Raw genomic sequence first — 27,411 nt, 5'->3', positions numbered from 1 at the left:
AAAAAGAAAGTGTTGTGTACTACGTGAATCAACCAGAGAAAAATCTTCCATATCGGTATACGGACAGATCAAGAATTATAGAGGAAACAGAAAACCTCAAAGATCATCAATATAGCAGCAAACAGCCGAGCAACACTAAAAACTGTGGAATCTTACTGTCGAAATGCCATAACCAAAGATTATAGTCCATAATCTTTGGCCATAACATGATAAAGAAACTGGCTATAAAGTTAGTGACTCTCTCATGGGTGCCTGGGTACTGTGTCATCTAGGAAAATGAAAAGGTTAATGAACTTGTGGAAAATTCATCGAATGTTGAAACCGTTGGATCTGAACTCTTCTGTTTTCTTGAAAAAGTTCACATTATGACAGATTTTCAGGACTCATACAAGGGTTGAATTCGAAGAATTTTCGCCTTGTTACACAAAGAAGCTGATACAGATGTCGTGGATAGAGCTTCGGTGTATTGCAAGTCCGCTGACGGGGCATCTAGTGGCCAAATCAGCAGATTGAATTTGGCAGGTCCTGTGAATCTGAGAAGGAAACTACCGAACATGGACTGATTACTGATTGCTGGGTGTGTTGGACGGATAAACCAAACCTGCCACTGCGACCAAGCGGTCTATTGTAGCACACAGGCAAGCTCGTAGAACTAGATCTCTCCCTCCAGTACCATCCTGCCCAAAAAAGAGATGATGTCGGAGGGGGAGTGATTCTTGAGTTCCTCTAGGACATCTTCAGAGAACCATATACTCCAAGTCTGACCCTGTCTGCCGCCGGGCAGTCACAAAGGATATGTTCAATCCTTTCGTCCTCCTCTGAGCAGAGTCTGCAGAGCGGGTAATTGACGATGCTGAGCTTTTTAAGATGGGCTTTGAGTCTACAATGACCTGTGAAAGCTGCCATTATAGATCTCAGATTTGTTCTAGAATATCCTAGCCAACGACTGGTGTATGGGCTGGGAGGCACTGAAATAGCCCAGTCCAGGGAGGTTGCGCCTTTACTCCAGGACCTTTTGCCTTATCCAGCTGTTGTTCCGGTCTCTGATCAAGGAATTGGAAATTCCTATACTAGGCTCCGGGCCAATAAGCGTTGATGTTACGCCTTCGCATCCGATACTTCGTTGCCTCTGAAGCCAGAGTGTCCAGATACCCAAATCAGTTGCAGTCTGTTCAAACTTCCCAATTTGGAGAGTTTAGATCTGCATTCAAATACTTGTGCCGAGTTGCATTTGTCTGCTGCGAGAGATTTAATCGCAGCTTGACTATCCGTTAGGATTTTTATCGACCTACCCGCCCAACTAATGTTAAGCAAATGGCTGGCGAAGATTTCTGCCTGAAATGCTGTCGCCGACTTTCCCAGACTGGCACTGAGTTCGGTCAGCGGTCTACAACTGTAGACACCGAAAATGCAAGTTCCCGGTGTTTGACCAAAACTTGGTGGACAAACCTCTAGCCAGCCAACATCAAAGCAAGACCTATAGAAATATATGAAGACATCGAACTAGGAGGGATCAGTATCATTCGCACCTAGATAATGAGAAAACCTACAAACTCCTTAGAATGAGACCAAGAGATACCCAAGAAAAAACCAAAATCGGTAATACCTTAACAGCCAGCTATAAAAAAACTCAAAGATATAGAGGAAGTGTGTCTGAGACGACATAGCTTATGAGATGGCATACTGTTGCTGATTATTATTTAATTTTGATTGTTGAAATTGTTTGAATATGATCATGATATTTATGAAAAACATTAGAGTTGACAGTTGTTGTTTTTGACAAGAATAATAAAAAAATATAATTGGAACGTGAGTTGTTAGTTCTTGAAAAAACATATAATCAAGGTAGAAAATCAGGTTTCTGCCGAATATAACTACTGTAAGCATCTTGGGCTTACACATACAACGTGTTTCTTTGCCATCCCATCCATAATGATGCAAATGAGACGGCACAGAGAGAGCCTGTTTAATTTTCATGTCACCTTGCTAAATTATTATAATAAAATTCATTTTGCACAAACCATTGCATGGACCATGCTTTGCACTATCGTTTCGTCTCGTGCTAACTTTTTCAAGATACTCATATCGATAGAAATAATCCAATTTCAAACAGTATGCCATCTCAGGCACAGTTCCCCTGTGAGTACCACAAGAATCTGATGAAAATAAAGTGACTGTAACGAAAAACTTGGCCATCCCAGTGGTCACCTAATAGTTCGGGGTAGTTAACTTCACGGAGAATAAAATTCTCGAGTTCGACATATCCACAAAAAGTGATGAACATGATCGTAGCTTGCATCCTAGCTCTTCGATTCAGTATACCTTCTTCGAATGCAAGGAGGTAAGGGTTTGTAAAGTTTTGAATATCAACACCGTCAACAACAGTGGCAATAAGATAATGAGAAGTGAAGACCCACTCCTGAGTATGAAAGTTCACCATAAAATCAAGAATCAAAGAGCCTTCTAGTTTAGGATTGGACAGAGAGCCTTGGAGAAGCTCAGAATATCTCTCATATCATGAGGTTTTAGGAACGCCTATAACGCCATCAGCTCAAAGAGATAAGTATACAACTGAAGATACTATTTTGAAATAATATTTGTGAGAAAGACCATGGTTTGTCGAAAAAACTTGAATGAGCTAAATTCCGGAACGTAGGGATTTGTTATGTCTTTTCAAGGTTAAGTGATAAAAACTAGATTATATGAGAAGAAAATAATGGAAGTAAATCACAGAAACTTGAAGCGCTTGTCATGTTTAGCAGATAACTGTTGTGCACATCCTGTCTGCTTGTAGAATCTATGTTGCATCAAGATAAAGGTATATAAAGAGACACAATTCAGCACACCGAATTCAGTGCTTCGATTCGAGAGGATTCGAGAAGGAACCTTTTTAGCCCTATCTACAACTAGAGATTGATGCAGTTGTTGAAAATGATGAGGCTCGCATAATTTTCCAACAACTCGATAGATACACGCAGAAAGGACAGATATGGCTCTGCTAGACAGAGAGCACAATGATTTTTTTCTTCAAAATTTCTCTCTCTGTCGAAAATAATGTGGCAATGAAAGAAACAGAAAAAACAGAAAACGAAAAATACAAAGATTTCATTAACGAATTCTATTATTCTATATTATTATTATATACTCAGGGCTGCATGGTGATACGAATTATAGGATGTTTAGAAATGATGAGAACTAACTATATAACAGAATAAAAGATAAATCCGTCCTGCAGACATCAGGCTGAGGGACTGTTGTGCAGAATGCATCACAGATCCCATTATTTATGAGAGCCACTTGCATATCATATCTTTCATTAAGGGACGCTATGAGGGTAGGATGAAGAACTACCCCAAGAATGTGTGAGAAGTTTCTCATTGTCCAAACACCAGATTGGGACGAACACGTCCGAGAGTGCAGTCCCTCTCAGGGGTTGCCTTTAAAAAAATTTTCCTTTGACACTGAGGAAAGAAAAATACTGAACAAACTCAAAATCATAAATGGAATTGATTCGAGAAACATACCTCGTCTTGCCCCTCTTTGGCTGCAATATGCAGAGATGTGTACATGTCTTTGGTTGTATTATCAATCTTAGCGCCATGTTGCAATAGCAGCATGACAATATCAACGTTTCCGAGACGAGAAGCTACATGGAGAGGAGTCTGTTGTTCCCTGGCACGTGCGTCGACCTGTGCCCCATTTCGCAGTAGTATCCTGATGATATCAGTCTGGAAAAAGGCGTAAAACATGAAATAAATATTCGATATTGCTCAGCGTATCACGAATTCCTCACCTGGTTTGCTCGTGCAGCAAGATGTAAGGGAGTTTCACCACGCACAGTTGGAATGTCTGGACTAGCGTCATGTTGAAGTAGGTAAATAACAATATTCATGCATCCCATAAAACTTGCTACGTGTAGAGGGGTTAAACCACTTTCAGTTGTAGCACCGATACCTGAAACGATGTATGATTGTACAAAACGCAATAACAGAGATATTTACAAGAGATTCAATTGCATCTAGGACTCATCCCAGCTACAGCTGGCGCTGTATCTTGAGATATTCGCAAATATGTCTTTTCGATAAATGTATCAAGATCGAAATGTACTTACAGGCTCCGTGCTTCAGTAGCAATTCCACGACTTTTATCCTATTTTTCTTACAGGCTATGTGTAGAGGGGTGAAACCATTCAAAGCTCGAGCGTTGGCATCTGCCTGTCGATCGAGCAATAGTTTTGCAACCCTCACGTGTCCACAGTGGGCGGCGACGTGGAGGGCAGTTAGATAATCTACTGTGACTTCGTCCACTGGAGCGCGGTGATACAGAAGAATTCTTGCGGCGTCTACATGATCTCCCTGGGCTGCCATGTGCAAGGGAGCTAGGCCGTTCTGAAATTTTCAGAAAGATGGTGTTTTTACAGCTGCTTCAAATTTTTTTGTTATTTCATAAATAAGTTTATATTCTACGATGTCACAGAGAAAGAGCATTCACGTTTCGATATGAAGAAATAGGTATAATAATAATATATTACTATATGTAAAACATTTCGAAGAGTTCTTTGAAACCCTATCGTTTTTCGTGTATTCATTTTTGATAGAAAACAATTAAATTCACTAGAGGAATTATGGAATATCTCATTCTTATCACTCCGCAAATTGAAGCATCTGCTTGGGATTATCTCTTAATTAAGCCTTATTGATCTCAAATTTTCCAGATATTTTCTGTTTTGTGAATGTAAAAGCACAATCACGAACATACACAGATTGAAAAGTCATTTTTTTTTCAACATTTCACTATCAAAAAGTTTCAACATCCCCTTTAATATTTCAACTGACCTTCGTTTTAGAACTGATTGGTGCACTTTTTTCCAGAAGCATATCGACAACCTGCTCGTGGCCACTTCTCGCAGCACAATGCAGTGGCGTCAGGCCATCCCTGGTCTTGGCCTCGATATGTGCCCCCTGCTCCAGCAGGACAGATACCATATTGCTCTTGCCCCATTTTGCTGCGACGTGTAGAGGAGTGATGTTATGCTTGGCAGAATAATTGACGTCAGCTCCCTTCTGGATGAGAAGGTTGGCAATCGGTTGATTACCGTAATGTGATGCTATATGAAGTGGAGTGAATCCCGACTTGGAGGTAACGTCAGGGTTGTGATCGTTCTGAAAAAAATATAGATTTGGTTCAATAAAAAAAATGAAATATCTTTAAGGGAAGAATCATTTAACTTGAAAAGGTACGAGTTGGGACTATCAGACAGGAGATCTTGCGAAAACATCCCCTGAACGCTTACCAGTATGCATACAAAAGGCAAATGATCTCACCCTAAACAACCTTGAAGACAAAATCTCTGATTCCTTCTTCTCCAGGAAGACCTCAATAGCTGCCTTATTAGACATAGGGGTACTCTGAATGTTGCCCCTGCTGAAGGCTAGTAAAGCTCGAGATCTTCCTCATACCATAACCATATCCTAATAGCGGAATGGGTCGGCATTCTACTGAGCTCAAGATGTACCACTAACACGCTTTGCGGTGAGACTCTTGGATTTGAAGTAGACTTTGCCAACAAGGAGGTGTGTATCCCCTACTTCTGTCCATCTTCATCGATGGATGAGGAAATTGCAAATGACCCCTCCTACTCTCCACGGTGAATCGAACGCACTTGTAGTTGAAGCAAATATCCCTGAATAGAGGGTTCAACTGGAACTCCACAACGACCCTTTGGGATTGTCAAAGAATTCGTGGAAAAACTAAGGATCATGGTGATCATATCGATCATCACTTGAAGTATCGTTGCCTGATAGTTCTGTACAATAAAGCGTCATCAAACCCAGGTGAAGGAGAGCTGGGCATAAGAACCCATTTGGTGGTAACAAGAACCAGCCCGAACATAACCTTTAGCATGCTGCTTCCCAGCAGAGATGAATGACTCAGGTACAAATTCCTCTATCTTCAGGAACCTTGCTGGTTTGCATGCGTCTCCGGCACTGAAGGCGGTTCCAGAATCAAACGCAGCTTTGGTGCCGAAGACTACGGTAGCAGGATGCTGGCTGGTGGCAGACTGGCAGGTCAGGAACAGTATTTCAGAAAAAACTAACCTTCACGCCAATCTCCTTCTTGTCAGGAGCTGGACGAATGATCAAGATGCAAGTCGGTACAAGTATTTTAATATAGATCTAACCTTTATCAATCAGGAGGGTTAAACAGAATTAAACTCATTTGGATACGCGAGATATCGGATGTCCTGGACAGAAAAAAGGTGAACGCTTATGGGTACGCTATTCAGCTATTCAAATTCCTTGGTGGAAGATGAATGGAACCCTCTGTTCATATAGAGCAATTTTTGGACCTGATCTAGCAGAGGTGTCTTCACAGGACACTGGAAACCCACATTATATCTACACAAACTTGGCATAGTCAGCAAAATTTTCTGCAGGATTGGAGGAGGACAAAACTATTGAGCAAAAAGCTTTTGCGACTAACGGCAGATAAGGTGATAATTGAAAATCTTGGTTCTATAAAAGGGGAAGAGCTCAGTTATCACTCTCCGTCTGAAAAAATCACTTTCCTCAAGATTACTCAAGAAGATGAGATATGAGGGGAAGGTATAGCTTCCGCCAATCTTTCGTTCCTTTTCCTACCCATTATAATATATAATCTGATCCAGATTACTCAATTCGCCACAACATCTAGAGACTATGAACGTGGCTTAAAAAGCCTCGTCTTTAAGTGGTGGTGCAATTAATTCAAACGCGGTTGACTTTTATTAAATGGCAGTTTACGTGCTCACAAGCCCAAGTTTGAAGTCACAGTAAAAGTATTGATTTTATTCAGAACATGATTGAAGGTAACCGGCACAATAAAGTCAGAAATATTCAAGTAACTCAGAATATTGGTGTGATTGGAGATGATCAACATCATTCGAAGACGACAGACCGTTATACCGAAATATATATCCCATTATTATGGTCGTGAAACTCATAGGCGCCAGAATGGCACAGTCCATTTCAGAATTCTCAGTTGCCCTCCACCCCAAACTATAAAACCGTCATAATTTTCAAGCTGGCGAAGACAAAACTACATTGAGCTTCCAACCCTCGAAAAAAATCTCAGTTACGCAATTCGTCAAACCAATATGACGCAGTTTTTTTTTCTCTCAGAATACTCAGAATAGTTTCCTTGCAATTACATCAACCTCCAAGTCGTATCTTCAAAACCATACCCCTAAAACAAAAATTGAGTAAGCCACTGGATTCTACGCAGAATTTTGTATCAGACGTAGTTTTCAGCTCAGCATTATTTCTCATAACTTCGGAGATAAAGGAGGGATCCGAAAGGTATCAATTTCCAAGATCGCCCTGTATCTTATAAGCGGAAACATTTATGCGAAATCTAATTGGGCCAACTTGAGTTTCACAAAAAAGTAGGACAGGAACGTGAAAACCGCAAGGCTCTATCTTAAATAACAAGCGAGGAACCTGGCTGTCTCACTCAAAATGGGATGCAGTGTAAGAAAAAATGGTTTCAAACATTACAGCAGTTAAAGTGAATTACAGAAAAATTTAATAGAAGATGCTTGTATTTTACCTGACTATGAAACTATAAAGATTTCCTTCAAAATGAATCTCTCAAAGCGTATAACATTCAGTCAAATCGATGTTGAACTTACCTCCAAAAGAAGCTTAGCTGCTCTAACGTCATCTTTCTTAGCAGCGATATGTAATGCTGGAAGCCTTACTTTTCCCCTGGTGTCGTTTTCCAACAAAACCGTTACTACCTTATCGTGACCCTGTTGCATTGCCACGGCCAGCGGTGTGAAGCCATCCTGAAAATGAAAGTCAGATTTAAATCGAGATTATCCGATTATCCCGGTATTATTAAATTGACTTAGATCTAAAGGATCATCAGGTAGTTTTTTCGTTCTGGCAAATAGTCATTTATTCAAACCGAATATTTCGAATACAATTGTTTAAACAGAAAACGAATATAATCGTGTAAACCTACATTCACTGAGTTTGGTTGTTATTGGATCTATTTCCAAATATTATCACTGGGCTGAAAGATTATCTTCATCCCTACTCACCTCTGTGGAAAGACTCTGATTAGCACCGTTGGCCAGGAGGAATTTGACAACGTTGTCATGATTTTCTTGCGCTGCCATGTACAACGGAGTGAAGCCATTCTGGCTTTGTACGTTGACGGATGCTCCATGTTGAACTAAAAGCTTAACAACTTCTTCTTGTCCGGCAAGGGAGGCTATGTGAAGGGCTGTGTTTCCTTTCTTCGTTGCTGCATCAACTATAGCACCTCGTTTGAGGAGCTCCTCAACAATTTCCACATGTCCGTCTTTAGATGCCAGGTGGAGTGCATTCAGCCCATTCTGAAATGAAGCAATGTTACGTTGAGATTCCATAAATCACAGCTGCTTAAGAAGATCGAGTAAGAGCAGTAGAAGGGATTCATATTTTAATTTTGATAATTCATCGAATCAAATCAGCTTAGAGTTCAGTTATTAAAATTCTTATACGTTCTCGGATACGAACCACCAACAACTATTTATCTAAAACCAAAGTTCTCTGTCTCCAAAATAATCGAAATTTTCACTTTTGACTAACAAATAATGAGACTATCATTCTGACAACAACCACCCGTTCTCAGCCTGAACGCCAGACCAGTGCTCTACTCAAAAAGAAGTACAAAATGATTTTAAAAGAGAAACCTGAATATAACAAATCTGAAATTCCGCAGTAAACAACTGATATGCACCTAGATACGGCAGATGAATCTAGGAATAGAAATTCAGGCTGATGCAGGAAAAGTTACAAAAGCTTTTGTGCGGAAAGCCCGGAGGTCTTTTATAATTGTAATGCTAAATGAAACTATAGACTCCAGTTTCCATTCAGCTGCAACAAGGCTACGTATTCGAGACAAAATCGTACAAATTAGCCTCATTGTGTTCCTGCAACACATGTAAAACGTCGGATATCCGTATTAGAGCTTCTCTGGTATATTCTAACAAACGAATACATCTAAACAAGTTATTACGGATGCAAAATACTGGAAAATCACATAATGGGATTGCTTTCTCGAAATTTAATTCAATGAAAAGGTTTCGTTGAAGCCTTGGAACCCCTTGAGGTGAAACAAGTTTCAGTTTTACCCAAATAGATAGTAAAAAGTGTTTTAGTGGTCGGTCTTTTCAGCTATGAAAATGTTTCAATTCGAATTTTGTGTTTCAGCAGGTAAACTTGTGAAATTTATTCGTGCAACGAATTTGAAAAGTGAACCATTAGTATTTTTTACGGACACTCCGAATATGGTAGTAGAATACTAATCGAGCATAGGAATGAAAATTGTTGAAAAAAAAATGGTGCGAATTCGCGTGGTTTTCGAAATTGAATGGTCAACAAACAATGACGAAATAATTTTTTTTAACTTTTCCCCTCAAAAATTTTTCTTGCACAATTTAGGGAAAACTTTTCTCATATTTGCTGAATAGGCAATCCATTCTCAATTCGAAAATATAAATACAATGGTACTTTTACATTTCAATCGAGCTTTGTTCAGCAAAATTACTCTGAGAACATTCAAAATCCAAATTCAGTAATAAATCTTTGTTTTCTACTTTATGGTTCAACAAATAGGCAGGTCAGTTATTTTATTCATTTTGATATCAAATATTCATTCTACCATAGACGAAGACAACATGAATATACAGAATTCTTGTCAAAAAATAATGTGGGTCTTTCATATAAATTTTTTTTTAGTACCTATCTCCTGCTTAGTAAGAACCCTAATGATGGCACATAAATAGCAATTTTAGATTTATTTCTCAGAAATCAAGCAGACATTCCATGGGAGCGAAAGGGCAACAAAAATGATTTGGTGGTGTTCCCCTATAATTTCATTATATCTGCTTACTACCTACTTCTAGCAAGAAATTACAGGATATGTACCTTATCTATCCATCTATGAAAGATTAATTTGTCAATATTATAATATGATTGATTATGAAGCCGTTACTTTCAACAGAGGATAACTAAATTTATGTGGTAGATAAATCATATTCTCGGGATAAGTAAAAATGATGTCCCTATTCGCTGAATAAATCTGCCGTTGAAACTCACGAATTAGAGTTTATTTGTCAAATATGAAAATTAATCGAATGTCAGTACGTCATTATTGGTTGAATTTTTTTAGATTCTTGATGTATGGTTATTCTTTGTGTGGTTTGCACGAAATATTTGCTTTCCAATTGGAATTAAAAGAAAATTTTCATTTTACACAATGTTATTTTGAAACTATTGTGATGTGAAAATTTTATTTCATTGATGATAAAAAATAAAAAACAATAAATTATGACGTTTTCAACAATGAGACGTCTGATCTTACATTAATCAGTCAAAAGTAGTAAATCGTTCTTTTATAGAATTGTTATCCGACAAATAACTTCATTTAAAAGCATCGAAATAAGGTTACCTTCAGATTGAAAATTACTTGATAGTTACTCATTCAAAAGATAGTCAGAATTTATTCGAAGGTGAAAGTACCGGGCCTTGAGAAAAAAATTTAGGGGTGGACATTTCTACCCAATTATTATGTAGGGAAGGCCATCAAAATTTTTTTTGATTTCTGTCAGTCAGTTTTCTGGTCTCTAAGGAAAAACTTTATTTTTAGGGGATTTTTTTTATTAATTTACACAAAAATTGTTCGTCTTCTCACTCGATACAAAAACAACATGGTTTCGGAAATAAAGTTGAATTACTATGAAAGTCAGGGTTTTCAGCGTACGACAACTCTTGCTACGTTGAGCCCGTTTGTAACAGCCGAGAATTCTCTGGAGAATTCTCTACCAAATTTTGGTAAGAAAACGGCAGAGATTATTTTGAATGCAACTGAACAGTGAATTCTACCGAATGTGCGTATGTAATGATTAAGAATTCACGGCGCATGAATTCTAGAGTAAATTCTCTAGAGAATTCTCGGTTTTTGCATACGGGCTTTGGACTTACTGCCACGTTGATTTCGTGAGATTTTAAAATCATTAGAACTCAACAGAAGGTATTTCTCGCATTTATACAAGTAATTGTGTTCGTTAGATAAAATAAGAAAGTGATTCTGGAAAACACTACATGATACATCATTAGATGCGAATTTTGATTTTCTCTGAAAAAAATTGTGTTTCATTTAAAAAAATCAACTTTTTGCTGTTTTGTATCGAGTGAAAGGACCAGGAATATTGGAAAGACCTGCCACAAACCAGGTTTTTCTACAGGAAACGCAGCCTCCGGATCTCAGTAACCTATTTTCAATATTTCAGCTTCCTAAAATATGAAATGTCTTTTCAATGCCTTTTTCATTGGATCCATGTTTTTGGCAATATTTTGTGGAAACCCGTTTATATCTCAGAAATTATCATGAATTTTTGTATTAAACAAAAATAGTCAGCTAGGGATAGAGAAGTGAAAAAAGTTATAATAAATAGGTTGTCCCATTTGAAATAACGAAGTAGGTAGAATGTTTTCGTACAAGCGACAACGTCGCAACATTGAAAATGTTTTAGTCAGATAGATGAGAGGCTTAAACTATAGCTCTCAAATTTTCAGAAAAATCCTATGATTCGTTCTCAGTAAATGTCTAATAAGCCAACCACCAAGGGTGGCTTTAGGACCAGTTCACTGAATAAAGCTTTATTAAAATCAATTATACTTACTGCATTGCTTGTATTGATGTCGATATTAGTTTTGAGATATTCTAGTACTTTTTCTAGTTGGCCATTGCGTGCTGCCCGCAAAAAGGACGTATTTCCATCAGACTGAAAAAAACACATATTAATGGTGAATGAAAACCAGTTTATCATAGTCATCATATCGACATGAGTATCGAGAATGCATTTTATTATTTCTATATCAACTAGTGCTATTATTCTTCTATCATCCAGATTTAGTGAATGTCCAGTGTATCATTAAGAGTATAATGGACTAATGTTGTGAAAATCCTGAAATTATTGATGACTTGAATCGTCATAGAGCTAATTTCGATATCGCGTATCTGCAGGACTAGTAATCGTAGATCTAAGTCTGGAACAGTCTGAAAGAGCAGCTCTTCTACTATTAAATCTCGAAATTTTATCGAGCTCTATGCAACAATTCAGTCTTGACTATTTTTTAACTGACTCTCCCCTTCTGTAAACTTTCGACATTGTATCTTCCAGAAATATCATCCTAAATCTAAATTTGGTACATAGTCTAAAAGAGCAAACTCTTCTAGAAGTAAATATTCAAGTTTGTTGCAAACAAAACTTTGAGACAAATTAGAATGCAGCAATGCGTCTAGTACTAATTTCCGGATTATTACCTAAGCACACAATCTATCACATACCCTTTTCTCGCAGCATCATAATAATTATTTCGGGTATATCCACCATCAGTACTTCTAAACTATCGCAGCCTTCGATAAATAAGCGAAGGAAAAGACCCGCTGAGGTGGGAGTCTACTAAGCAATCTTCTGGTGTATCCCGACAAGCTTTCAATGCCATGCCATCACGAAAACCGTTACAAAAACAATATCTGCATATTCTTCGTAAAAAAAATTGGTTGTCGAAATTACTGAACTATAAAAACCACTTTCAAATTGGTAAACAAATTATGCGCTGTCGCCAGGTGATAGTCAACTTACTATGTAATTTGTTTATAAGTTTTTTGTAATTTATGAAATGAAATTAGTCGCATACAGAAACTTAAAAGTCCAATAACTCGGAACCAACGCATAATTCCAAAAAAATTCTGTCGCGATTTATCAAGAATATCTGTTAGTATTTTCGCCTCGAGTTTTGAATCCCCCTTTGTATCGCTTGATCCCAATTATTCTGCATAAAATATAGAACTTCGTTTTAGAATGATGGCTCCACCACCGGTCAGATTCTTTTATCTACGGAAAGAAATCTCAGATCAAAAATTGCTTGATTACGCACATATTTGAGATTATATTTCAAGCAGGAATTTTCCCTGAGGCAGTGAACTTATTGAGAGATTAGTCTGTGGCAGCCAAGCCACTTTTCAGTTACAAGAAACTACAACAAATAAGAAAGTGAGTCTTATGTCACTTTGTGGCAACTAACAGCGGTACCAGCAAAGAATGCATCAGTTCTCAATCAGTCATAGAAATTCCCAACTTCTTGTTGAATTATCAAAACAACCAAGAAAAGAAGCTGAGGGTTCCAGAGTTCTCGAGAAGATTGGAAGTAGTCATTTCGACAAGAGATACATGCAATAGATGCAACTAGAACCAAGTTCAGATCTCATTGCTGAAATTTCAGGTCATGTTTGACTCAATTTGGGATTCATCTGTGAAACGCTTTGCAGGCCATGATTAAAGGAACGAGTAATTACAGAGTTAATTATCTGCGACTACTCTACTAGGGTCAGAGTTAGAATAATTTGGTTAGTTTAGCACGATGAAACTGAACCTCTAGAAATTGTTGACCTCACAGAAATTATCGACACTACACTGAATCTTCCCTAAAAGTATTCGAGAATGATTGATATACGATCACTTAAATCATTAAGTAGTAGGTAGGAACTTTTGCACCCAAATTTCAACAACTTTGAAAAAGTCATGAATTAGCATAAGGGTAATCGTATTCAAAATAAACCTCGCCATACTAGACTTGTTTCCGAATCAGATGATCAGTGACGTAAAACCCTTAATAATTTATAGCCCAGGGAACAGTCTCTGGCATGGTAGATAATGAAGGGGGATAAGAGTGTGTGCATATTTGAGAGATGAATGAACTAAGGTTCTGTGGATGAACTTCTCAAAAAGTAGTCCAACGTGTTTTTTACATTACGGGTGAATTCTGAAATTGGGACCGTACCTTATCTCATTCTTCTTCTTTAATTTCTAGAGGTAATTCGTAAAACTGCACAGATTGCAGGGATCAAAATGCCAATATAAAATAAGTAGCAAACGAAGAGGGACAGTTAGAAAATGGCCTAATTTTGACTAGTTATAGATTTGAAATTACTTTGGTGATGTTTGATTTTCACCCTGAGATGCACAGCATTATCCTTAGGCTGTATGCCATTGGCACAGGGTTATTTTTTTCGATCTCTTCTTGTTGTACAAGGTGTGAATGTAAGGCAGCTAAAAATTGTGTTTTTGGCGAAGAATCCGGGAATGCTAAAGGGCTTTACAGGGCTTTTTTATGCTGGATGGATTGTAAGCTCGGAATTTCTTTGTTTTTTTTTCGGATACAATGCGTTGCTACAGAAATATTGCCATTTTTTGAGTCATCCCTTTTTCATGAAATTCTATCTATAACTTCGACATTTCTTCGCCGATGTTGAATTTTTCACCAGCGATGAAAAGTGCAATTCTTAGTCAAATATTAATTTTTTGGCCGAAAATTCAGTGAAGGCCATACAAAGTTCTTCCTTTATCTTGGGTGGATTAGGTCCTTACCCAGAGATGTTTTCGTCATCTTCTCGATACATTATGAGTTGCTTTGAAAATAAGGCTATTTTATTAAATTTTATTTCAGTCGTGAAATATGGCTTCTATTAAAGAACTACAGCAGAGATTAACTAGGTATAAATTGCATCAAGGAATACGTTGTAATGAAATTTATCAAAAAAAGTAGCGTTTTCTTGATCGTTACACATCGAAAGAAGCTACAAATGAAATGATTTCCATTCATCGGCGTTTAAATTGGAGTTAAGTGAATATTGCATTTTTTCTTTATTTCTGATATTTCACCCGGGAATTTCTGGCAGACTTTCCATCTTCTAGAAAAACTTGATCCAATTGGGTTAATATCTGGGGATCTTGGTGAAATTCAATATGAGTAAAGGATTTTGCTTTACTTTTTTACTTGTGCACTTATTATGCTCGATGAGGCAAAACATTTTCGCACTCAAAAACAATATCCACACTTCATGTTACCTTCAAAGCTCTGCGTAGTTCTGAAAAATACTCTAGAAAATGTTACATAAATTCAAGTTGAATTTTTTTTCAATGTATATTCCCTTATGCACATCAATGCAGTTTATCATTTTAATTATAGGATATCCTTAAACGGTATTTGCTAGAGTTATATAAAAAAAGACGAATACTTATTACGAAAAAAAATTTCATAAAATACCTTGCGGCACTGGCATACACATACAGACAAGGAAAGTATTTTTGTATTTCGGTGTGAAAATCCAGCATTACCAAAGCGATGCCGAAGTTATAACTAGTCAAACTTAGGCTTCCCACTTAATTTGCTGCTTAGTTTAGTTGCATGGATTATTACCGCATTCAATTAAATAATTTTCAATTATGTAATCATATCTTTCAAACTTGCTCAGGTTGGATTACATTTCAATGCATAATAATTATGACCTTATGTGATATTGACCCCTTGAATCAGTTTTTCAAGAGTCACAGGCAATAAACGAAAAATTCGAAAGGGCCCCATACGAAGCAAATCATCAGAATTCGGGATATAATACAAATCCGAATATCCCTTCGTTCCAATCAATATTCGTATTCATTTCTATTTTTCTATAGCAGTTATCGTCTGGATTTCCATCAACAATGAAACACGTGCCTTAATTCGAAGTGCTGTGGGGTATTCACCCCAGCGTGTAATTTATGCACTACGTCATCCACTACAAGGTGGTTTTCGCCCCCTAGAATGTACAGTCATAGTGTTCAAGCGGACAAGTGCGCTGGGAGTTGGGACAACTCCAGTTGAATCGATATTTATGCACTTATAACTCATATCTTGCTTTTACTTCCCCTCCCGCAGTTTCCTCTTTTGTTTAAGAGCCCAGCTTCCTGCTGCTTGTACGAAGAAGTAGAATCTCTCTAGCGCTAATGATACTATGTAGAAAAGTTTAATGAATTGAAAAAAAAGTATATTTAGTCGATTCAATAAATATAATTAATTAATTTCCATGAAATGATCATACCATATTGTAATAATTTCAATTTATGTGGAAATAATGTAACTTTTCTTGACTTAATACAGTTGGAGTTTTCTGTTTCATTTAGAAATTCGTATTTAAATAAATGCTAAAAGTTTTCAGTTTAATTATGAATTTTCATCAAGTAGATATCGACCGCATCAATTCAAAAAGCGTATAGCTTTGTTAGACCTTGTGCTATACCTCAAAACTTTCGAAGGGAATCATGACATAAGAAGGACTAGTTTTGGTTTTGAATAACCTAATTCAAGTGCTATCAACCTACTATAATTAGGGCGACAACCTCCATTTCGGAGGCCCATAATTGAAATAGCATCCAAGTGTTATATGCGCACATATTTTTGTTGTTGATTTTTCAGAATCCTGCAGCCACAAAATGTATAAAATGAGAATTGAGGCTACAACTTCAATTATTTTAGAATTATTAGAAACAAGATTTTTTCATGTTTTTCATAGATTTTCGATGCGAAATTGAACTCGAAGTGACTCAGTGGTGGAGTGTTACATAATGCAGCAATTTCCCTATGAGTATTTTCCACGTCACGGGTTTTCAGTCTTTCTCAAAATTTGTATGTTTTGAAACGAAAAAATGAAGATTTAAGGGGCAGATATCCCATATCTAACTTTGCTTTATTCCCGATTCCAGTGTTGTATTTTTATTAATTATGATCTCAAATATTGTACTGAGATGAGATTAAAAACCATAATGTATGACTCTTGGTGATAAGAAAAGGTTGCACTACTTTGCAAAACCGCTATTAGAAATTTGCATCTTCTTTTCTTCAGAGTCGACCTACAGGGAAATAAATTCATGTTAAGATACATACACATTCAATGTCCTAATAACACTAATATGAGTTTTTCATCGATGATAAGGGCCATCATTATCAGCGCATTAAAAAATAATTTATCCATCAGCGGTGCATAGAGTGATCATAATCTATGCGTTCCTTCGAACATATTGATATTTATAAATCACTTCCACCAACCATTCACTGATTGTCTATCAAACATTCACTAATCACATGTGATTTATGAGCCCCTATTCAGTGGTCTGTCGAATTTCTCATTCAGAATCACAGACAGGGGCGTCTGAACATGGTGTTATAGCTATATTTTGCAACATTGACATCTCGGAAGAAGATATCGGAGATATTGTAAGCAATATAGATATTGGTAAATATGAGGTGAATCTTAGAAATAATAATAAAAGAAAGATCACGCTTAAACAGGGAGGCAATGAATACAATAATAAGAATTTATTCTTATTATTGTACTGATAAGAATTAATTCTTATTGTTGTATTCATTGCCTCCCTGTTTTGGCGTGATCATTCTTCAATTATTGTACCGCTGACATCATTTCTGCCGTGATCTGAACGTGTTCCCAGACTTCTCAATTCGTCATACGTCTGTTGTTCGCAAAGCGAATCGGCGTACTGAATTAGGGAAAATATGGGACATATGATAGCTATTGTCTTCGTCTTGGTTTCTATCTGGTGGGGATTGAATCGGACACCGTTTCATATTGGGTGGCGCTCTGGGTAAATGTATAGTACCCAGTAGCGCTTGCCAATATTGAATAAAGTTCCATCAATTCCAAACGTTCTCCATCGTAGAAAAATGCTATGAGGTCAAACGAGACCGAAAGCATGGTCAGCATCTGCTTTTCTTCGATGGAGCGTACTCCATTTGGGGCCTTGACGATGGCAAATTGGCTAGTTCAATTCAGATCGTAACACTTGTTGATATTCATATCGGCGGGTGGTATTCATCTGAATTTATTCTTATTATCTTAGAAATAATCTTTTCAATATTATCATCATTCATATGCTCGTTAGTAGGTACCTACTTTTTGGAACTACTTAAATGAAATTCCAGAATTGTTTCTACTTTCAACAAAATTTGGAGGTAGATTATTTTCATATAATAACGAAGTTACTTCATGAAAAGTTTATTCAAGAACTCCCATAGAGGAGGAAAGAATATTGAAAATAATGTTTCCCGTTACAACATATTTTATAGCAAAACATATACCAACAACGGTGAATGTTCTATTTAACGTTTAATGAAAATGACTAGGATTACGATTCTTCTGAAAATTAGGTTACATGGCTGCTCAGACCCCTTCTTTCTATCTAATATATTTTCCATTTTGCGCGACGTTGTAATTTTTACAAAAAACAATATTCTTTTTTCTATTTGAATGTCACCTATATTTAATTCTAAAATATATTAATTTTCCTTTATTTTATTCTGACTTATCAACAAAACACAAAATTACAAGATAGATTCTGGCAAAATATATTTCGAGAATGGAATGAACACCTCCAGATTTATTTCAGGAAATTGCAAATATTTTAGATCGATAGAACAGGTATCCCACTATTTTAGCTATAAGTAAACTTTCCAATTCATCGTACGTGTCCTTTCCAGAAACGCTTAATAGGCCATCCACCCTGTATATATGGTTGAATATCAATATGAAACGTCTACACCCAACAAACTGCATCGACACCCTATATTTAGGTCATGCGGAAATGATTGCAACATTAATATGTGAAATGCGCAAATGGAATATAATTTATTATATTAAGCTTCTACAACTACTTTAGATGGACCACCTTATGAACTGTAATATCTATACAACATTCAAAAATAGTTTTAATGACGAACTGCTCATAATGTTCCTGAGGAATCATTCGAGAGAAACTTATGTAGAGACGATTGATCGTATAGTTGAGTATATCTAAGGCGTTGAAGAACGTCATGATTTACCAAAGCATTGCATGAAATGCCACTCTCATCATGTATTTTCTATTTGGCTTCAACTATATCGGCGAATTCCCATTCCAAAATTTGTTACAACATCTATAACGTGCAACATCGACATCATACATACCATTCGAAATAATTTAAGACATAAGGACATTCTCAATCGAACATGAACTCATAATTCATTCCTTGCGTAGGCTGCAGTATATACTGCACATGTGCTTCGGCTTCCTATCAACAGGTAAATCCAAGAACCAACCAAATTATCTACGTTCATCAATCAATTTTATATACCGAAAAAACCGACCTCGGTCTAATGAAAAATTCATAGAGCTGCAATGAAATGTCATCAACGACGCGATATTCTTCGATCTTTCCAATGAAACACCGTCGGGCGATGCCAATTTAGTCGAGAATTTCCCCTAATGCAGGAAATCGAGAACCGTGCCAAATAATTTTCGTTGGGCAAATTGCCCCTATTTCAGCTTGAATGTTACACTTTGAAAAGGCGCGCGAGATTGAAATGAGGATGTAGCGGAGAGATCTAGGCGTCGCCTTGTTGCGTCATCGGTCAATACAGGCGTCGCGACGGCGCGTCTAGCGAGCGTCTGTTCGCTACCCTTGATGGGCCCACCTCTACGAGAATATATGACCGTGACATCTCTACTATAAAATTCGCGTTACTCATGAGGAAATCGTGAAATTAGGTAATGTGCCAATGGACATTTGGCATCTAATCGATTCATTAGTTTGAATGGTGTGGCTCTAAATAGGTTATGAGATATTGGGGTTGGTCACATCACCCTGTCACAAGCGGTTCAAAGTAGAATTCAATTGCATTTTTGCACGAAACATTTCGCATTTTATTCATCCATACCTATTATATAAAAAACAGAGTAGACAATTAAAATCTTTTTGAAAGAACAAGTTGATTATAGAAATTCAATGAATCGCAATTGGTTTTTGAAAAAAATTTCTATTTACACAGCCTAGGCGTGATCCTTAATTCCCATTTCGAATTGGTACCTTTATTCGGATTGATCTTTTCATTCTCCTGAAATTCTGAATCGCTTTAAACTGACCTCGTTTCGATGTTCAAAAACATATTCACTTGATTACTCACTTCAGTAATCAAAAATGAATTAATTACGTCAATATTCATTGACTCGAAGCATTTGGTACCTCAATTAAAAAATATACAGGGTGTCCAAGGATTAATGGGAATGAATAAGACATTTTCATTGGAGTCATGCGTGAAAACATTCCGTTGAAGAGTTACGTTGCTTCAAAAATGACGACTTCATTATGAATTCACTGAATTTTTTCAGAGAAACACAGACAAACAAATGAAATTCTGCTGTGTTCTTTTTCAATCAGAGATGCACCTAGAGTTTTCAACGATTTCCCATAGCCACAGTGGGGTAAACTCTTTTTTATTTTCACCATTAATTTTCATTCAGTATCATCACAAAATATGTATTTTCGGAATTACAAAAGGTCGATCCTAAGCAGCTTTTGCTTGGTGAGTCAAAAACATAGCAAAAGACAAAAAGATATTTTATTTTTCACGGAAATACTATCATTTTTACAATGAAAATTCAGGAAACAATAAAGTTTTCAAATGAAATTGTCCGTTCACTGCAATACTTTCAATTATGATAGTCTCCAGGTATCTAGCTATGAGATATCAGTGAGAAAATTAGTTTAAGGTGCCTCTTTATTCGAAAAATAACTCAAATTTCATTTGTTCATATTGGCCTTTCTTTGAAAAACTTCAAAAAAATTCAATGAATCCATAACCAAGTCTTCATCTTTGAAGCAACGTGGCTCTTCAACGAAGCATTTGCAGGCATACCGCCATTGGAACTTTTCGTCTTATTTGAGCGTCTGAACCTATATCCAAATTTACTCCCATTAATCCTGGGACACCCTGTAAATTTTCACATGTCAATCAAAATACATACTTGCATTGATACCTATTTATAAGATTTATGATATCCCCTATTATATTTCGACAATGAAAATCGTGAAATACAGAACATAATCGTTCTCTGAAAATTGAAGCCAAGGTCGGAGAAGAACTAATAAGTTCAAAGTTTATAGAATACGAGCAGAAGGTAACTTTTGCAACTACATATGGTTAATAAATTTTATTTAGGTATTGGTGTTGTACTTTTATTATTCTAAAATATTGAATTTCTTCAAAAATAAACAGTGTTGTTAATTCACATGTTAGTACATTTCAAATTTTGTTTGGAACGTAAAGTTCCAATTTCTTCAGGATAATAATATTTATCAGTCAATAAAATTTTACTTTTCAATTTTTATTTCAATATCGCTCCATGCATGGAGTGGGTATTTCATGAAATATATCCAGAATATATGATATGAGAAAGTAAGGTACCAATCGAAAAGAGGATGCTAGGATCTCGCTTAGGTTTTCCAAAACACCCTATAAAGGGTGAAAATAAACACTTTTTCTTTCACCATGTATTCCGATTTGGCCTAGATAAGAAGATACGTCCATTTTAAGTTAACATAAAGAGGTATGGGAACCTTACATTGAAGTTTTTCCAAGCATTAAATATACCATTTTAACCTTAGAAATAATCTACTATATAGAAAAAACAAGCGCAAACTCACATTGTCCATTCCATTTGGTGAATGGAGTATTATGTATAAAACATAAACGAGTTACCGCAATTTCGTCGGCAATAAAGATTGAATATTTTTCTCCGGATATCTGTATTATTTTTAAATATAACAACGAATTCAACTTGCAACCAACCATATTAGCTCTGATTTTCATCTCAAATATGTACCTAATCATACAGTTGTTCATTTCATTCTGCGCAAGCATTAGCAGATTCGAACATAACCCATTTAACCTTTCATTTTCGTATAAATATGAATGATATCTTCTCTAAACGTTCCAGCCTTCTTTTTTGTTCAAGTTGACAAACACAGAACATTAGAATTATAAAATTCCCTTCCGAATAGCAAGCTAAATCTATGACACTCTACCTACATCTGATGTATTATTTTTAAAGGTTTATTCAGTGGATCTTTTAAACAGAGTTGCATTCCTTTAAAACACCGAACTTTTTGAATTTCATAGATATTTTATTATTATTCGAGAAAATATGAATTTTATTTCTCAAAAGGGTCTAATATTCATTGGTGAGCATTCAACTCAATTCTAAGAGTTGAGGTTCTTTATTTCTGCTATTTTTATGGTATGTAATACCATGGATGGGTGGAATTTCGTGTTCACATCAATTAAAAATTGAAAAAATATATTCCGAAAATCATTCCATTCGATGAAATCGTTTGTTTGTGACTGGATATTTTTTATGGATTTTCAGCAGCCTTTATCTTTTCAACAGAGCCGAAATGGAAAAAATTAATGAAAAAAGATTTCTTTATCCATTTTTAATCAGAACTATTGTACGAAAACTTATATTCACAACGCAGTACTTATAAGTAGAAGAATGGGTCTTGGAGTGGGTATTTGTAATCAATCACCTTATGTACATAAAAATAAGGTTGTGATTCTCACCCACAGTTCTATCTTCATTTTGCACTAATTCACCTATAACCAAATGGATTCGACATATCTGTCCTTATTGTAGGTACTTCTGACCTCTCTTCTAAAATGTGAATTGAATTATTTCAAGGTTTTGAAGCATTTCAATCAAATCGTACATTCGGTTCGAAAAATATGTGGTTGATTAAATAAATGTTGAAAAGTATCAAACAACTAATTAAAGTAACAACAATCGGAAGAATCGTTTTTTTCATTCCTCATTTAAATTTTCCAGAGATTCTAAAACGCAGTTCAAATTAATTGAACCTAAGAACAACACATAAGAGGAACTTTCATTTTGGAATGAAAAAAAACTCGTTCACCCTGCCAGCGTATCAGCGTTCTTCCTGGTATTCATGAAGCTTCTATTCACGAAAAAGCTTTCAAATGAGTTTTCCATGAGTGCGCTTTGAAACTGTTTCATAGTCTGGCTTCAAAAGGGAATTGCTGAGTTCATATGTTGTATTCGCATTTTTCTCTGAGGAAGAAGAACTCTCTCTATGATATCCAACCACGAATGGTACATTTTGGAATTATAAAGGCATTGCCATATTAAATACACCTGTTTTAAAACTAACTGAGCATTATACTGAGGTGGAGATAATAAATATAAATGGAGGAAAATTAGCGAAAAGATTTTGAATTCCAGAAAAGTTCAATTTAATTTTTCTTCACTTACCTTTACCATTGACATAAAACAAGTCTTCTAGATCATTCCAGGTGAACAATACATATACATATAATAATATAATGTGTAGTACAATATATTTTCATCATTGGTTCAATAATCATCTACATTAAGGCCCGGTTGTACAGTTCAGGTTCAAAATTGAACCCAGCTCAAATCTGACAATTCAGTTCAATTTTGACAGGTTGAGCTGGGTTCAACGTTAAACTCGGTGTGAACCTGAACGTTACAACCGGGCCTTAACTAAGGGGAAGTAGTACATACGATTCGGGATCCAGACGATGACATTATTTCACGGATGCTATCCCAAATATGGAAATGTGTCACATCTTTGAGCAATGGCCTGAATTACGAACTGATAGTTGAAAATAGAAATTACCACTCATGAGTTTATATTAGGAATATTTTCAGTTATTCCTGAACTTCTGCGTAATATTGGTATATATCAGTATTAGTATTTTTGCAATATACAGGGTGTCCCGGAAAATGTGAGAAATCTCTCGGATTCAGATAGAACATAAAAAATGAAGATGACAAGTTTTTTTTTTCCTAGCGGCCCTCCATACGAAGATACGACCTCCTAAATGACGCCACTGGAAATCCATTTTAGTGAAATGAGTTTCAAACTAAAATTTTATCGGATTCAATACCATGAATTGAAACTTGTTTGTTCCTTGAATAACTTTCATATCACACTTTTTTGCAGACAAAAAAAACTAGACTTCATGTTATTTTTAATAGAAATTAAAAAATTACTTACTTCTTTCATTATTTTTTTTTTCGAAAACGGTTCATTTTATCGACACTGAACAAGATTACCTTTTCTTCAGCTTAACGTTCAAGGTATTCAAATTTGTTTTTTTAAGCACCTTATCATACAGGGTGTTAAAAATGTAAGCATTAAAATGTACAACCTAGTCTGCCCCTGGTAAACTGAACAAGCTAATTTAAATTTGAGTGCGGTAATTTAAGAGGTCCTCATTACTATTAATCATATCAAATTTTCATTAAATTATATCAAGTAGTTTGAAATTTATTCCACTAAAATGAATTTCTAGTGGTGTCATTCAGGAGGTCGTATCTTCGTAGGGAGGGCCGCTAGGAAAAAAAATTATGTCATCTTATTTTTTTATGTTCTATCTGAATCCGAGAGATTTCCCACATTTCTGGGACACCCTGTATAAAGAATTGAATCGCCGATGTCACCCCGCCGCTATTTTTCTCGAAATGTGTTGGAAAACCGTCGAAAAATGATTGTAAAAATAAGTTTTATAGACACTAAACTTCAGCTTCTGTTTTCTCATAAAAACAACTGAATTGGAGAGACGTCCTTTAATTTCAATTAAAAAAAAATCAAGGTTTTACGTACAAAATTGAAAGCGTAAATTGAGAACTAGTGAATGCCTTTTTTGAATGGAGATTCTTGAGGTATTACTTCCCCTTAATATTGCTAATTCAACGTTCAGATGTTAGTAAATGGGACGAAAGATGTAAATGCACTCACGATCGGTACAGAGTGAATAATTCAAATAATTTCGGGAGAATTGGAATGTAAAGGAAATTCTGAAATTCAGATGAGTGCAAATTGAGCGCATCGGATTTATTGGAGTACTCGTTGAATTCATTGAATCCTCAACCTGTTGCTTGTCGCAAATTTGTTTCATTGAATAATTTCAAGAATTGAACAGAAAATAATGAGAGTCCTTGAAGTAAGGAAAATCAAAATAACAACTCTAGAGAGCTTTGGCCTGCAGAACTTCTAGTGCCATATCAATAAACTTTCTCCTTCTGCACTCTCCAGTATTTAGATATAACCTGTCTCAAACAAAATAGATAAATGAATGAATCCGAGTTCAGACTCTCCTGTTTTTTCCTCATATTCAATTATTGCACAACAAACAGCACATAGGTTGATGATATTATTGATATTAAGAATAAATTGATTGAATATGCAGTGCAATGGTATTTTTCCATTAGACGAGTGCACGAGAAAGCAACGAGTATTCTAGATTCCATTGCAGGTTCGATTATTGAATATGAAGTCGCAATTCGGAACCGATTATGACGTAGAACTATTTCCCGTTAATAGTCCAACAGGATATCCATAGATTTTGGCCCTGGTCCAACTATGTCAAGATTTCATGTCTAGAAGTTCTTCGTTGCACATGTTTTACATCAAACTGAATTTATTTTCTATTTATCTCAAGGACATAACAATCAAATATCTAGTTGTTTACTACTAGTTCTCGATTGATATACCCGCTGGAAAAAGCTTTCAAATCCAATTGAATTTCTTCCGCAAAAGATATCTAAGAATAATCGATAGGGATATTTGGCAGCAGTTTCTTTAGCTCTGGAAGACTGTCTTTCTTCGCCCACTTCAAGATGCTACTGTGATAGCGAAACACGTGTCGGGGTTAAATAATTTGTTAATGAAAATCAGGTAATTCAGTTTTTTACATATTATTATGGACTTTCATCAAGTATTGGCTACATAAATCAAATATTTCAATGATATTTGATTGCCATAGTTAAATTGTGATTGATCTATAAAGTCAGTATAATGAACTAACCAATCCCGGCTGTAGGTTGGGTTGAGGAAAAAAGGAATCCAAAACCTTCAATAAAAATGACGACGATTCGAACTTTATTAGTATTTCGAATTATTATGAAATGATGAACTGATGAATTTTTTTTTCCTTTTCCTTACCCGACCTTAAGATCATCACACAGATGATACGATTAGAGTGTCAATCAAGAAGTCTTGGAATATAGTAATCTATTCATTTGTCATTCGGGGTCAAAGTGAGGTATATCAAGGCACTCAGAAACTTTCATTTTTATTTTATATGCTACCAGAACTGTCAAAATAACAGATAGGTACTGTGACGTATGGATAAGTATTTATTAAGGTAGTGTTCCTTCTTCCAATGCATATTATTATTAGGAATAATATTGGAAACAACATCAAAATATCTTTTTCATTTTGAGATGAGCCTCAGATAAGAAACACAATAAAAATACGAGATTTGAGTTGCGCCTCATTTGTTGCGTACAGGGTGGGCAAAATTCGATGGGATTGAGTGGCAGCTCTTTGTAACAGTGAGAGCTAGGGAAAAATGAATGGTTTCAGACCAAGATTTTCAAAAGATCGATAAAGGTGATAACTGTATTCCTCTTTCGTTTCATTTTTCGGCTCTTGCCTCTATTTGGTAAGGTATCAGTGATATATAAATCCTATATTTTTACATACTCTGTCCCATAATTTATTCTGATTCAGAATTTATAATATATGTCTGTCTCTAATTGCTCTTTAAAAAAATATCCAAAAAATTGTTCGGTCGAGTCAACAAGCTATTTTCATTGATAATATGATAAGGCGTATATGGAGCTATATGCTTCTGTGTTGTTCCAGGTTATCAGCTACTTCGAGGATCACTTTTATTCGTTTCTTAAAATGGAAATGATTTGAACGGATGGTCAGAAAATGAGGAAATAACGAGGAAATAACGAGAAATGACGATATGACTACATATTTACCCATACTAGTACTACAGTCGTTTTCAATTGAGATGGCTGTGGTACTATTATACTATATAGATTATCTACTTGTTGAAAAGGTTTCGAAACACATTAATTTGAATTCAGGTTTACAAAATTTCCAGAAAGTGATGCATTCCAATTGGAAAATTTTCATCTTTTCAAATATCCGGAATGAAAGTGATCTCTAATGTCTCTCATAACCTGACCTATAGAAGCATAAAGTTCTATACGCATTCATCTATTATCAACTCAGATAGAGGAAAGAAAAGATACCGCAGAGAACGTAATTCTTGATACTTCAGTCTTACAAGGAACTATTACGTCGAACACAAAATAAATACGATTATGAACATACATATTGGGGTAAACGTAAACAGATATGCAGTGGATGCACACTAGGTACAAACATAAACAAAGAGATGTTGAACACACTTTTTCTTGTTGTTCATGTTATCTTCCCCTTCCTCTGTCTACAATTATCAATGAAAGTAACCTGCCACCTTGACCGAACTAGTTTTTGATTTTGTTTATTGGGAGAACAATTAGAGACATATATTATTAAATCTGGAATATGTAAAAAAAACATTGTTAGTATTGTATAACTTAAGTGGTACATTGAAAAAACCTTCGACTACGCCACTGAATTCTACATCAAAAAGTTACGCTAGAATATTAAATTTATTGTTTCTCGATATCACTGAAACTTTACGAAGTGGGGTCACCAATTCAAAGAGCAGGAAAATGTGTTTTCAGTTATAAGTTGAAAACAAAAATAGATATAGAAGGATGCAGTTTTAGCAATTTTCTATTTTTCTGGCTCTACGGTTACAGAGCTGCCTTTCAATCCC

At 35.8% G+C, this 27,411-nt stretch overlaps 1 protein-coding gene across 6 annotated transcripts in view; it reads right to left on the bottom strand.

Annotated features, from left to right (window-relative positions):
* LOC123309797 (ankyrin-3-like) overlaps nt 1–27,411 on the bottom strand; it is a 224,506-nt gene that overhangs the window by 147,047 nt on the left and 50,048 nt on the right. For all 6 annotated transcript variants that reach the window (XM_044893076.1, XM_044893068.1, XM_044893083.1 and 3 more), the window contains exons 3-9: nt 11,714–11,815; nt 8,084–8,380; nt 7,670–7,825; nt 4,836–5,162; nt 4,112–4,388; nt 3,794–3,954; nt 3,525–3,728 (exon numbers count right to left, since the gene is read on the bottom strand). In XM_044893076.1, coding sequence (XP_044749011.1) covers nt 3,525–3,728; nt 3,794–3,954; nt 4,112–4,388; nt 4,836–5,162; nt 7,670–7,825; nt 8,084–8,380; nt 11,714–11,815 — 1,524 coding nt within the window. The remainder of the gene's footprint in view (nt 1–3,524; nt 3,729–3,793; nt 3,955–4,111; nt 4,389–4,835; nt 5,163–7,669; nt 7,826–8,083; nt 8,381–11,713; nt 11,816–27,411) is intronic.

Source organism: Coccinella septempunctata, chromosome 1 (assembly GCF_907165205.1).
Source record: "Coccinella septempunctata chromosome 1, icCocSept1.1, whole genome shotgun sequence".
NCBI lineage: Eukaryota > Metazoa > Arthropoda > Insecta > Coleoptera > Coccinellidae > Coccinella > Coccinella septempunctata.
This window is presented reverse-complemented; position numbering and strand designations above follow the sequence as displayed.